The sequence below is a fragment of the Lissotriton helveticus genome, chromosome 4_1, assembly GCF_964261635.1.
Source record: "Lissotriton helveticus chromosome 4_1, aLisHel1.1, whole genome shotgun sequence".
NCBI lineage: Eukaryota > Metazoa > Chordata > Amphibia > Caudata > Salamandridae > Lissotriton > Lissotriton helveticus.
Genome location: NC_136063.1, coordinates 1,101,153,490 through 1,101,167,957, shown reverse-complemented (window position 1 = coordinate 1,101,167,957; position 14,468 = coordinate 1,101,153,490). Strand labels below are relative to the sequence as shown.

The 14,468-nt window shown below is 45.5% G+C and overlaps 1 protein-coding gene across 4 annotated transcripts in view; it reads left to right on the top strand.

Moving 5' to 3' along the window:
- Nucleotides 1–14,468, top strand: part of HJURP (Holliday junction recognition protein) — a 934,375-nt gene that overhangs the window by 219,046 nt on the left and 700,861 nt on the right. For all 4 annotated transcript variants that reach the window (XM_078687703.1, XM_078687705.1, XM_078687704.1 and 1 more), the window contains exon 4: nt 13,648–13,688. In XM_078687703.1, the coding sequence (XP_078543829.1) occupies nt 13,648–13,688 (41 nt within the window). The remainder of the gene's footprint in view (nt 1–13,647; nt 13,689–14,468) is intronic.

Here is a 14,468-nt window from a genome sequence, read left to right as displayed (position 1 = left end):
GTTTGACTAAGAACACGTTCTCCTTTCGGTGTGTAAATATTATATGATACCAGAACCTTGAGGAACCTTCTCTTCTTATAGTGGTAGTGGCACCCTAGGGCGCCTGTGTCCGTGAAGTTTACAATCGTGTTTTTTACATTAAACTTTAGAAGGATGTATTTATTGATAATGTTATTCCATTTTTGTTTTAGGTTTACTATTATGATTTTTGTTGCCCATTGTCCTGATGAGGCCTGAAACTGCTTGACAGGCCGAAACGCGTTGACAGTTATCACCAATTTCGACACCTCTTTGAATTTGAAATTTCTTGGATATAATCCCTAGGAGTATTATTTGGATTAGAAGCCATAAAGACACTGATTATTGCTTCTTATGCTCCTTGTTACTTTGGTGTTCGAAAAGGAAATAAGGCCAAGAAAAGACATTGCCAGTATTTTCCTTGTATATAAATTATTGGGCTTCATACATAACCCATGGATTAAGGGTTAACAAGAAGAAATTGTGTTTCTTGGATCTTGAAGAGTGCTTTCACACAAGATTAAATATTGTGTTAGGAGTTGATTTGTACATATGATGAAAAAGTGAAAAGGGACTTCTAAAAAGAAAGTTACAAATCATAACTATTGTTTGTGTGTTCCTTCTTTTCAGTTGGTGTTAATAGCCACTAGATGAACGTTATAATATGATGATAGATTGATAAGTATAATTTATAATGTGTTGAGATAGATAATTAGTAGTATCTGTCCCTGCAAATAACCTTTCTTTAAGAAAATACCGTTGGCATCCCCTTGTTTTTAGTTTAACTGTATTCACCCAGATGCCTCTTGGTTTATCGGGTACCCCCTGTTAATAATTAAGTCTGTTAAGCCAGCAGATGAACTTGAAACCTTAACACTGGATCTACTCGTCAGAGGGGGCTCAGGAGGAATCTGATTATTAGCCTGGAGCAAGGGTGCAACTAGATCATGTTCCTCTGGAGTTAATGAAAGGTGTCACTCCACCAGTCTTATTTCATTAGTAACCATATCCACAACCCGGATTAAATAGTTATCAATTTTTGAGCGAGTACGAGGTAGTGGTGGCGTGATAGGGATGCCGGAAATTCCCTTCCTTTTACCCGTACTCCAGTACCGTAGTAAAACTGGCCAGCATAAAGAGGAGAACAGGAATCCTCAGGCCTCAAGAAGGATAGCGCACCAAGAAATTAAAGAAGATACACAGTACCTCTGGTGGAAGAAATACTTTTTTGTGACCTTGTCCAAACCCCGACTCCTCCAAGGCAGATCTCAGAGGGGTGGCCCAGCCCAGCCTCTTCCGGGCTACGGCGGGCCCTTCTAGGCCCAGGGTGGGTGCTCGCGTCCCACGCTGCAGGACGCCTCAGTTGGCTCTATGGTGCTCCAGCGCCTGTCAGGCACATCGCAGCCCCTCCTCTGGGCCGGGAAAGCTAGTGCGGTAATGTTGGAGGCACCCACGCTGCGGGATGCCTCAGTTGGCTATATGGCGCTTCGACGCCTATCAGGCACGTTGTGGTCCCTCCTCCAGGCCGGGAAAGCTGGTGTGGCAATGCTGGAGGCTCCTGCGCTATGGGATTCCTTAGTTGGCTATATGGCTCTCCGGCGCCTCTCAGGCACGTCGCGGCCCCTCCTCTGGGCCGGGAAAGTTACTGCGGCATTGTTGGTGGCTTCCACGCTGCGGTACACCTCAGTTGGCTATATGGCGCTCCAGTGCCTATCAGGCACATCACCGCCCCTCCTCTGGGCCAGGAAAGCTAGTGCGGCAATTTTACGGAGTCATTTGAGGAAGTACCTATTGCCAATCCAGAAAGCAATCTGTAGTTTAGCAAGAGGGAGATAAAACAACAATAGGAGAAGCTTGAGGGAGAATAGTGTGAATGGCAAATCTTCTGTGACAAGATGTCTATTCAATCCCAGCCAAGTCTACCTAAGTATCTATCTCTAGTGAAAAACACCCAGAAGAGACTTTGCCTGACACGTTTGGGCTTATTAATTCTGCTAGTGACTTGCTCTAAGAGGTCCGCCTGGACATCTGGCTTTCCAAAATGTCCTTGTGATGGCCCAAGAAAACAATCTACCATCCATTTTAAGTTATTTTGCGGCCTATATAGAGTTATTAGGAGGTCTGTTACGCCTACTTTTCCCCCCTCAGAAGCTCTAGGATGCATTCAAATGGCTATGTAAACTCGAGAATGAACTAGTCTGTTATACTGTTTCAATATATTTCATACTTTATTGCTGGAAGAAAACAACTAACAGGATTAGATGATTTGAAGTATGAAGAATAGAGCTTACAGTACCTTGATGTGAGGAGGAAAGATTTGGCTGAACCTTTTTTAAGTAATAGACATTTATTAAATGGATTTCAATGGTTTTTTAGCATTTTTTAGATTATATATTTGTGTAGTTTACTATAGGATGTAAATTGGATTAAGACTATGATTATATAATTGTGAGAAGTTGGCCTGATATATGATGTTTCCAATTCTGGAACCACCTTGTATCAGTCCAAACAACCCTTATGGTGTCTGGTTGTAAGTCAACCTTATTAGACAAGCTATCCTAGGGGTAGCATGGACTAAGCAGCCTAAAGGCTTAACTTAAGAGGTCGTGTTAAGCGAGCTGTTTTACCACATACAATCCTGTAATATCAAATGAAAGGACACCACACAAGTATATATTATAAAAATATATGTATTTATTACTAAAAACAATCCCCAGTATTCTTTATGAACAAAGGGGCACAAGCGTTAAATCAAAAGCACAGTATAACATACAAAGTTGCACAATTATGGATGAGGGCGAGGGGCCACTCAGACCATATATTAAGAAAGTGGTATAAGAGATACCAATCGAACAGTGGTTATGCCTAGGGCCTAGGGCCTAGGGAATCGCTGGGAGCAGTCGGGACAAGCAATGCTGAAGTCGGGAAAAGCCTGCGGGATTCGGGTGCAGTGCTGAAAGCACACGCATGCACCAATGCAAGTCAATGGTGCGTAAAAGTTAAGCAAATAGAGTTTTAGGACACTTCCGCTGAACCTAGAAAGACAAAACTTAAGACACAGACCCTAGAGGTGTGTACCAGAGTGGGACCACCGGCGTTGCAATGTTACCTCACCCACAGGAAGCGGGTGCACAGGGTCGAAGTAGTGTCGGGTTTCGTCACGCTGGTTCTTGGTGCTTGGAGCTGAAGAGGCTGCGGGGCGCTGTGAAGGAGAAGTGTCCGGTGGGATCCAAGGGTGGATCGAAGTCGAAAAGTACCTGAAAGCAGAGGGGACAGAGTCTGGGTCACTCAGCAGTGACCAGGGTGGAACCAGGATGGAACCAGGCAATGTCGGGCGCAATCAGGTGGTTGTCGAGGAGCTTCTCTCCACTGTCACGTGGGCTCTGGGGCATCTACGAAGTCCAGGAGCAGGTCACGATCTGTCCCACGAAGGCTCTCGCCGTCGGCGCTGTCGGCTTCAAGTTTGGAGCAAACAACACTTGGCAAAAGCAATCCACGCGGAACTGGAAGATTGCTTCTCACTCGAACCAGGAAGGTCAGAGTGGGGGCTCCTTTTCAGGGGAGCTGGTGCAAATCTGGAGCAACCAGAATCACAAGTTGTATTTCGTTTTTCGTAGGCACAGGGGCCACAAGCCAGCTGGCAAGGGACTGGCCAACGCGTTGAGCCAAAAGAAGCAGAAGGGCCCCACGCAGCACTCGTCGAGTGTGGAGGGCTGAACTTCGGTGCAAGAGTGGCTCAGGGTTGGGGCTTCTCAAACCCCGGTGTACAGCTTCGAGGGTCACTCGTGGGCTGCACGGTCAGTGTCTCGTGGTCTTTTCAAGATGGCGTGCCCCACGCTTCCGGTCGCCTCCACGGGTCTCAGCTCTGCAGGGACTGTGGATCGGGCTGTTAGAAGGCAGGCAAGCTTGATCTCGTCGATCTCTGTCGCTCGAGTTCCGGCGGGAACTGCAACAAAGCAGACGTCGATATGCTGGATGGTGCCTGTTTGCACAGGGTGGTCACTCCTTGACCACAAGGGAGATTCTTCAGTCTTCTACGTTGAGTAGGATGTCGAAGGGTCCAGAGTTTCGTTTCTTATGTTTCATCAGGATAATCTGAAGTGCATTGGCACTGCTCCCACTCTTATTCGAATGTGGGGGGCAGGATTACCTGCTAGGTCCCCTCCTATGGGTGGGACCCAGGAAGGGGGTGGATACACCCCTTTCCTTTGATCCAGGCCGCGCTGGGACTGGGGCTGGTGTGCCCCAGAACCGGTTTGACCGGATTATGCAAGGGGCAGCCTTGTGCTCCCCATGCAGTGTCTGGTTTCTTTCAAACCTCCCTGCTACAATCACTATCTCCTGTCTGGGGGGGTGTGACACCTCCCTGCGACAGAAAACCCTTTGTCCAGGCCCCTTTGGCTGAGTTTCGGTCAGCTTCAGGGGGTCAGACTTGTGTCTGTGGCAGAAGCATCCATTTTGTGGATCTGAGGCCCTTTTAGAAATTAACCGCATTTCAGTAAAGTAACATGTCTTACCCCTCTAGAGGGGTGGAATGCTATCCCCGTCGCCAGAACTGGCGAGGGGATAGTATTCCAAATCGTATGACACCTTACACGACATGTTTTGATAAAGCCAAACCAAAGTTGCTATATAACCGCGAGGATTATAATGCACTTAATAGTATATGGTATGGCATTATCCTGAAACAGCTTAGGGATTTGTTCCCGACGGCTGCAGACAGGCTCAGCTCATGCTAGAGCTCTATCTCACATTAAACCACGCACTCTGCCTCCAGGATTGATAAGGCCTTCCATAGGAGTGACTCACAGGTTTATATGTGTCCAGATATAGGTTTAGATATAGGTATACTATATCTAAGCAAGAGGTGATTACACCACCTTGCCCCAGCTGAGTGATCAGCCAGTTGTGTCAATTTAAGAACCAGCCAGGGGTGGCAAAAGATATGCTGCAGCCCCTGGTAGGCCTTGGTGGCACCTATGCCCTGAGCACCTATAGTGCCTGGTACAGGGGCTGACAAGGAGTCCATTTCAATTTGTGGTATGTACCTATAGCACATGTATTAATAATTTAGAGGGAGAACAGCAGGCTGGGGGTCTGATTAGCAGGCCCACAGCCTCAGTAGTCCAAAACCAGTGAAGCAAAATTTGGGGTGACCATAGGATAGCAGACCCTACTCTCCTACAATATTATATAAATTATCTTGCGTAATGTATTACTTTTTTTATAAGGTATTCATGTGACGTTTTTAAGTTGAGTATTTATAAGTTGAGTATTTTAAAACTGCTTTTATGGTAAATTAATTATCCGAACGAAGATTTGATGGCCATGGTCCAGGCGGATTGACCGTCCCAAAATGCTTATGATATCTCAGTTTTATTCCTATTCCCATAGTGGAACCCTTTGAGGTTTTTGTTGTCAGAGATATGTCGAGAGTAGGTCTTTGTCTGTATATAGCTACCTTTTGCACTTTATACCGTAAATTTGTATGTATGACTTTCTGCTTATCGTTTTTATATGTGCTTTTATACGTCAGCATTGACTGAACAAAAAGATTTTTCATTTGCATACTTAGTAACAAACAAACACCTTGGTGTCAAAGTCTTGTCTGCACACTCTGTGTATAGTAACTTCTCTACAAATGCCAAAAATCAAACTCAGGCCCCCAAATAATAGAGATTTTCACAACAAAGACTCTCAAAGTGTATGAAGTAAGCTTTGCTTATATTCCTAGAAATTTCTACAGACCTGGCTTTGGCCACACATTCACCCCCTAAAGTTATTAGGGGTAGTCTTGTCTTTGTAAAGCAAAAGAGATTTTCTGTGTGCTCTTTTCTGGGAGACATCATTGGTCTCCCCGTACCAACTTTTTGCTTGAAGTCATTCCTTACTCATGGTTCAGGAGCTGTTCTTGATCGCTAAATGCGCACCGGCATTCGGGAGGGGTTGGTCACCTTTTATAATAGAGAACCATCCAAAAATGGCGCAGATACTAGAAATTCTGAGCCACTTAGTCCCTGAACAACAAATTTCTGAGTGGGAGCGTGGATGCACAGATAGTGCACTATAATTTTAATGTGCCTAGGCCAATGATTGGTGTCTAGCAAGTGCCTGTCCTTGAAACCCCTAGTTAGTGCTTGGGTCTCCAGAAAATTCTAATCCTTAGTCCTTTGGAGCACTTGGAGACCAGAACTAGAAGGCGCTTCTGCTTAGTGGATCCTGATAGCATTCGTCCCTCCCATGCACCTACCAGGGCTGGATTTGAGAGGGACCTTGAATTCAATATCTGAGAAACTCTTGCTCTGGCAAACTGTTACTCACATTGCCCATTTACGAGGCTAGGCGAAGGATGCTTGTACCTGGCCTTGGTGCAGATTTCAGTAATGCCGTGTGAAACGCAGGATCAAACGTTAGGGTGGGAGGAAATTAACTTGTTGGAGAACCTCAAAGAGTCCAATGAATTTCGGGTGAAACATGGTCTTGGCTTTTTAAAATTGACTTTTTCATTGGAAAGCCACTCCTTGTATCGGGGGGAAAATGCAGTGCCCTTTTTTGATGTCGATCAGCAAACTTCTTACACACCTTTTTGGGTGATTCCAAATGTTCATAGATCTGTTTGCCTATTATTTGAATATGTTTGACTTGTTTTTGCACTTTGGGTATTTTATCCACATCTCTTCGTATGGAAATAGGCAAGAGCCTTGGATGAAATAAATAAGTGGCATGAAATGAAGATAATCCAGCTGATCTATGGCTCATGTATTATAATCTTGCTCTGCAATCAGAGTAGTATGTTGACCCAAAATTCCAACTCCTATGTTGTATAACAGTGGAGATGCTTTTTTATTGTTTGATTTAAATGTTCAGTCTGTCCGTCTGATTGTGGATTATAGTTAGTAGACAGACTGGAAGAAATATTGAGAGCCTTACACCAGGCCTGCCAGAAGCAGGCAGTAAATTGAAATCCTCCGTCAGATAAAATAGTTTTGGGAGTCTGACAATATTAGTTAGCAGCACTTGCGCTTATTGACTGTCATCTGTTAGCTGTTTGCAGGGGGTGAAGTGTCCATACTGTTAGTTACAACGAGGATGACCATGTAGCATTAATCTTTGGGATACCCGGTTATAAAGTCTACACTGATGTGCTTCCAAGGAGTCATCTGAGTCACCAAGGGTTGCAAAAGACCTTTATTGCCATAACAATCAGATTTGGCTCGTGCACATTTGTCAGATTTGTTTACCCCCTCTCATACATTTTTTCAGGGCTAAGGCCGACAAAATTATTGCTGCAGTTCTACATTTTTTTTTCGATTCCTGAATGTAGGACTGTAACAACTTCATGACACTATTGAAAAGCTGTTTGTTTCTTGTAGTTACTTTGGGTGTTAAAATGAACCTTAGCCATGAAATGGTAAACCATTTCTCAATACCCTACAAGGATTTAGGTCAATCCAATCCTTCGATTTGGGACACTGGAACTAGTCCTGTCCGAGTATAAAATGTTGTTTGCCTTGATAATACAAATCACGTTTTAAGGGTCAATGATTAAATGGGAAGCTCTCTCTAGCCTTGGAGCTGTGGAGTCTTGGTGAGTTAGGGCATCATCTTTTCTATTATCGTTTCCTGGACTGAAAGTCTGCAAAGAATTTCCTCCAGCCCAGTTGTGAAGGAGAAAGTTTTTAAGCAGGCTTCATAAATTGAAGATTTCGGTGATCAGAATGTACTGTTGCAGTGTGCTTGAAGCCCCATAAATACTCCCTCCAATCCTTAAAGGCGTCTTTGAATGCCAAAAGTAATTTTTCTGCTATTGTGTAGTTAATCTCCCCTTCGGACAGCTTTATTGACGTAAAGGCGTTTGAAGTTGAATATTTTTCACATTTTGTTGAGACCGAATGACCCCATATGCATGTGTTGGGACATGAGATCCTTGCATGTTAAGAGATGTGTACTCCTTGTTTTGAGTGCCTAAATGTGCTGCTGTCTAGATCCCTAAAGTAGATTTATTTTTTGTCATAGTTGAACACTGATCATGCGTGTGCACCATGTCATTGGCCTGTCTCACAGATTGCGGTCTTGTTGGACTGGAAGGAGGTGCCCAAAACACTTCACTTATAGTGGTGTAAGGCTACCTCCCTCGCCAGCAGTTAAGCAACACCAGCACGGTGGTGGCAACATACTATGTAGTAATCAGCAGTAGTGAACAGTACCTTTTTATCCAGTGTCACTGAAGTGAGGCCTATAAGCTCACTCACCTTTTTGAAAGTTCAGCTGCTCTGTGCTCAACTCACCCTTGGCATAAATCAGCTAGCTGTAGAGTACTGAGCAGCTTTTGAGTAGTGACTGTGCTGGATGTATGTGCTCCTGAGAAAGGTACAGGACTAGAGCAGTACCGTAGTACATTTGGGATTAGGGCATGTGTTGAGTGTATGTATGCCTGCAAGCAATATATTACATGAAAGATGCATGCACAATGGAAACGTACTGGGTGTATGTGTATTTATGTGAAGTGCAATTAAAAAAAGGGGGGGGAGTGTGTGCAGCGCACAAATGGGGAGTGTGTGCTGGCAGAGTGGGTGTTTGTAAATAGCACACCTTGGTACAGTATAGAAAAGCTTCAGTTCCAAACAGTGTGCACATACTAAATGTGTGAGCAAATATATGTGTACTTGTAATGGTACAATGCATGGAAGTAACAGGGCTGGACAGTAAATGTGCTGTAAATGTACAATGAGTAAGTGTGCCTGCAATGGTATATTACATAGATGATCCTGTGTTCCATTTTGGGAAGCCCAAGTGAGTGAGTGAGTGAGTAGAGACTTATAAAAGCGCTACTTTGCCCGAAGGCATCAAGGCGCAAATTATGGAATAAAGCCAGGTACAGATAAAGAGACACAAGGTTAGAGACCTAGGGGTAAGCTTCAGTAAAGAGTAGAGTTTTAAGGCCCTTTCGGAAGAGCAGAAGAGATTCCTGGCCCCTGAGTTCCAAAGGGAGCTCGTTCCAGAGTCTAGGGGCTAGAGAGGAGAAGGCCTTACCTCCCCATCTCGCCTTAGCGACTCGGGGGACGGTCAACAAGTTCTGACCGGCGGAGCGCAGGGCTCTGCCGGGGACATAGGTCGACACTAGGGTCCTGATGCCTTCAGCTCCCGCACCATGAAGAGCCTTGTGAATGATGGTCAAAATTTTGAATTTTATCCTGGCATGTACCAGGAGCCAGTGGAGATTTCTCCTAATCCTGGTACCTGAAGAGCGTCTGGGGGCATTAACGACAAATCTCGCTGCCGCGTTCTGGACGACCTGCAAACGATGGAGAAGTTTATTACTCATGCCAAGATATAAGGCATTGCAGTAGTCCAGTCGCGAAGATAAGAGGGCAACTGCAACCAGTTTCCGGGCATCAGGAGAGAGGTAATGGGTAAGTTTTCTTAATACCCTTAAGACCCCGCAGCAGGTTGAGACCGTTCTGTTTACTTGCCTATCAAAAGCAAGTGAGGTGTCAAATATGACTCCCAAGTTACGGGCGACGGAAGAGGGCTGGGGACAGGTTCCCAGTGTTTGGGGCTATCAGTCATCTGACCAGATCTCCCTATTTCCACCAAAGACCAGGATCTCCGTTTTTTCCCCGTTTAATTTAAGGAAGTTCGAGGCCATCCAGCCTGCCACTGCTTCCATACAATTTCGAAAGTTTAGGGCCGTGGTCTCAACGGATTGGGACAGGGAGACCATGATCTGGGTGTCATCGGCGTACAAGAGCACTTCCAGTCCAAAAGTTCTAACAAGCCTAGCAAGTGGGGCCACATAAACGTTGAAGAGCGTGGGACTCAAAGCAGAGCCCTGTGGGACCCCACACTGCAAAGGCATGGCATTGGAAAGGAAGTCACCCAGTTTGACCCTTTGTTCCCGATGGTTAAGGAAGGAAGTGAGGAGGCTCAGAGCCAGACCCTTCACTCCCGTCTCACAGAGGCGGGAGGCCAGAATGGTAGGGGACAGGGTGTCAAATGCTGCTGTAAGGTCGAGTAGGATCAGAAGAGTTGTCTGACCACTATCAACCTTAGCGCGGATGTTGTTGACCACCACTGTAAGGGCTGACTCCGTGCTATGCGCCTTTCGGAAACCATGCTGAGATGGATCAAGCAGGCCGGTCTTATCCAGAAAGGCGCTAAGGTGAAAATTCAGATGAGCCTCCAGCATCTTAGCTGGAGCGGGAAGAAGGGAAATGGGACGAAAGTTCTTAAAAATCCCAGGGTCCAAGGAGGCCTTTTTTAGGAGGGGTTTAACGATGGCAATCTTCCAAGAGGCTGGAAACTCACCACTGGAGATGGCTCTATTCATAACTTCCAACAGAGGGGGAAGTAAGGTGTTCCTGCATTTTTTTAGAATTTTGAGAGGACAGGGATCAAGGGGAGATCCTGATTTAGTCGACTCTAGGAGTTTATCCAGGGTCTCAGTCGTGAGGAGGGGAAAATCTGAATAAATGTCATTGGGAGCTGAGGTGTAAACTGGGCAGGAAGGGGAAACATGAGTAAGGTTGTGAGTGAGGTTGTGAGACTGGAGAGCTGTATAAATATCCAGAATTTTGGTATGGAAGAAGGTGGAGATCTGATCACAGAGTTCTTGAGAGGGGACTATGGGATCAGGATGTTGAACAAGAGATAGTGTATCAAGGCTGCCTGATGAAGACATGAAGAGGAGAGGAATGTCCCCTGATAAATTTGTGTATTGCTGTAATCCTATGAACTGGGGTAGACACGCACTGGAGGAGATGAGAAGGAGACTCCATTTACACTTCAAAAATGCTGCTCTTTGATTCAATGATAGATTACAGGAGATGAGGCTGAGAGAGGAATAATAAAGAGATGGGCTGAGAGAAAACGTTTGATGCACATATCACTGTGGCTTACATCCAGGTGTGAGCTTTGGTCACTGCCAAGAATTGTTTTGTGGGTCAGTCAGCTTCAGAGTCTTGCCTGCTGTGACAGACATCCTTTCAGAAATTAAGAAGAAAAAGAGAAATGTACAGTTCAACAGAAGCAGAACTCCAACATAAAACCTCAAAGACTCAGACTTTAAATCACTTATGTTTGTGACAAGGACTGCGCCCAAAGGCCTCCTAGTCTCCCTGCTGGGTGAGAGGATATCACCCAGGGAATCCAAAACCACCTGCCCAGGAGCCTAGAGCACCAGCACCTGTCTGCTTGCCAAAACCAGTGTGCCCTGTGAGAAAAAGGAGTGTTGGAGGGAGCGAGGTCCAGTGGGGGAGCCCTAGAGTAAGGGCTTCCTGTGTGAGGATTTAGCTGTGCACAGATTCAGTAATTGCACGTGTGCAGTGACAGCTCCGTGACCCCCACCCCCATATGCCAGTTGAGGCTGCTGTGAGATAAGCGCCGTGCAGGACTGGACGGACCTGTATCGCTGCGGGGACCCCGTATAGCAGAGGGCCAGCAACTAAGTTGCTACTGTGAGAAGTGTTGAAACTCGTAACAGTCTTGGCGGGGCGCTTGTGCCAGTGGAGCCTGCGCCTGTACTATCCAGTACTGCAGCAACCCTGTAATGTCAGGAGAGGCTGCCGGTACCAAAGTTGCTGAAGGATTAGGACTGCCATCTAAAGGAAATACTGAGGCTACATTTGGCAGGTTGGACCCACTCTGCGAGGGAACTGCCTCTGACTGACCACTGAGAACGCCATGGATGACGTCGCACCCTCGTTGGGCTCCATTTGGGAGCTGAAGAAAGGATTCAACACCCTGCTGGATAAAGACAATTTACTGTGTCTTCACGATCTGGGAGATGCTTTGACCACTGAGAGCACTTTAGCGGCACCGTCTAGGAGAGAGAGCCTGTGCCGCTGGGTCCTGCTGCGGTGGACGCGGACAGCCTGACTTCTCAGAATAGCACAGGACTCGCTGGTGCTCACGCAGAGGGCACCCGCTGCACCACAGAACTATTATGTGCTGCAAGAGTGGGTATGATGTGAATTGGGACAGTTGGGCCCCATAGGACTCGCTGCTAACTGTGCTGTGGCAACATAGATACTTTTGACAAAATCCTTAAGAGTTAAAGGGAAATTCTTGAGTTGGCCTAATAGTGAGAATTCCCTGGATGTGGCCACCAGTGAATGACCTCACACATGGTACATGAAGGAGGGTGGAACAGGGATTTGCCTGACAACTACTAGAGCTCCAAACTCAAGGGGATTGTGTTGTAGCCTCTGAATGTCATATTCCTTTGCATGTTTAGAATTAGAAATAAACAACATGTTTTTATTATAAATGCAAGTATTTAACTTGACATTGATTTATAGTTTGTGCTTTGAGTGATGAGTCGTGTTCATTCATCTATATCTACACACCTCTGCCCTGCCCCCTTCCCTTCTTGGGAGCCTTGACTGCTCGACCATATCTGACACTGAGGGTCAAGTGCAGAAGGGGTAATTGGTCCAGTTGACCAGGATGCATAGTATGTCGGACCAAGGACATCAGAAGTAAAAGGACTGAAACCACGTTTGGGCTCGGTAGCCCGTCTGCCCTTTGGTCCTCTGAAAATGATTCTACCAGCACGTCTGAACCATTAGCTTGTATAATGAATGGTTCTTCATGATTGGCATGGGCAAGCACTGGGTTGCGGTAAAGGCATTTTTTATGTAGGTGAAAGCCTCTGGATTCTGTGCCCTATAAAAGGATTAAATGATTATTCGGTAATAGTTGGCAGACTCTAAGAAGTATTTATGTCTTGCTCACTCTTAAGCAGCAACCAAGGCAGCATCACTGGCATTCTCCACAGATGTTACTGATTTGGAAGATGGCTACGTAGGCCACTTGACAAGCATTCTACATGAACTGTGTACTTAGTATTGTACTTAGAGGTGAAACACAGTTTGCCTAAGAAGTTTTGAGATACCTTTATGCCATACCTCCGTAGCTGCCCAAGGCTTCTATTTTCCTCCTTTTGTATGTCACGCTATAAAATCCACCCATATCTCGGGAATTGAAGAGCGAGGATCTTGGAGTAAGATTGTTTCCATTATGCTGACACTGTTCCTCCTAATCTGTATTCTCTCTGCTCCATCTATTATTTCACTTACTCCGCTTACCTTGTTTATAGGCAGCACTCCATTAGGCTACTTTACAGAAAAGAGGACTGGCATTCCTGAGCAAAGAATAGGAGCAACAACGCATATATAGTTTGAAGAAAGCATGGTACTCCTGATTAAATCACTTTAAAATGGAGTTTAGACGTGGCTCCCCATGTGCCAGAGCACCCCTGCTTAAGGATATGTGCCTCGCTATGGCCAAGATAAACTGAATCGCCATAAAGGGAATATTTTCCTTTGAATTCACATAATGTTTTTTTTATATTTGTGTATCTGACATAGAGATTTGCTGATGCAACTGTAGTGGATGAAGTGTGTGTAGATTTGCAACAAAAATAAAAAGTCAATAAAGGATCTTTACCATTATTTCTTTAGATGTTTAACTTTATTTTTGTGTAAATTGATTGTGACTATAAGATTTTTAAAGTTTTTGATTATGATTTATGCAAAGAGACTGACTCTTTACTAGCATCGTTCCATGTATGTGTAGTGACTAATGTGTTAACATTTTAAACATTCTATTCTGATTTCTAATTTTCAGGACCGGAACCATGGAGAGGGGAGATAACTTACCCAGTGCTGGTCTGTAATATTCCTGCTTCTTTACCTTAAAGTTAAAGTTCAAGTTTAATGAGTCTGTATTGCATGAATTCCCTGTTATATATAGTTTTTGTTTGTAAGTACTGCCTGCCTCTGGGTGTTTGGTCTCTGCAAGTGCCTCTTTCACTCCTCCCTGGCGGGTGGGGTTGCATCCATTCCTCCCTTCTGGTTTGTGACTGGTAGGTTGATGGGTGCTCCGGTGTCCCTACACTCTGGTGCTTCCAGTGTGGGGCCTTCTCATATTTCCCCTTCCTTTTTCCTTGTTTGAAGTTTCTGATTCATGTGCAGTCCTCTGAGGTGGGGTCTTTGGCTGGGCCTCAGCCTTGGCTCCTTTCAGAGGACCCGACTCTCCCTGGTGGTGCTGTCTCGGGGTAAATTGTTATTACACTACTGTCTTTCCTGTTAATGGACTGGTGTTGCAGGCTTCTTTGTTTGCTGCACAGTTGTTCACATGCTTTCCTGTCTCCAGGCACAATGTTGTATTTGTTGCAGGGTTCTTTTGCAGTGGCTGTCGCTGCTCTTTCCTTCTATGACTTTCGGTGCCACAGTGTCTGGCACTTTTTTCAAATTGGCTGTTCCCCTCCATTCGCTTCTTTCCTTTCTGTTTCTCTGTTGTTTCGCACACTGCTCCCATATTCTCACAGTTTTGTTTGTTATGGCTGCACGTTGTGGCGCAGAAAAGTTCTCCGAAGAAAACTGCTGTCAGCGCGCCGGGGTGGGGTTTATGTGACCTCGCTGACGTCACGCCCACGGATGACGTCG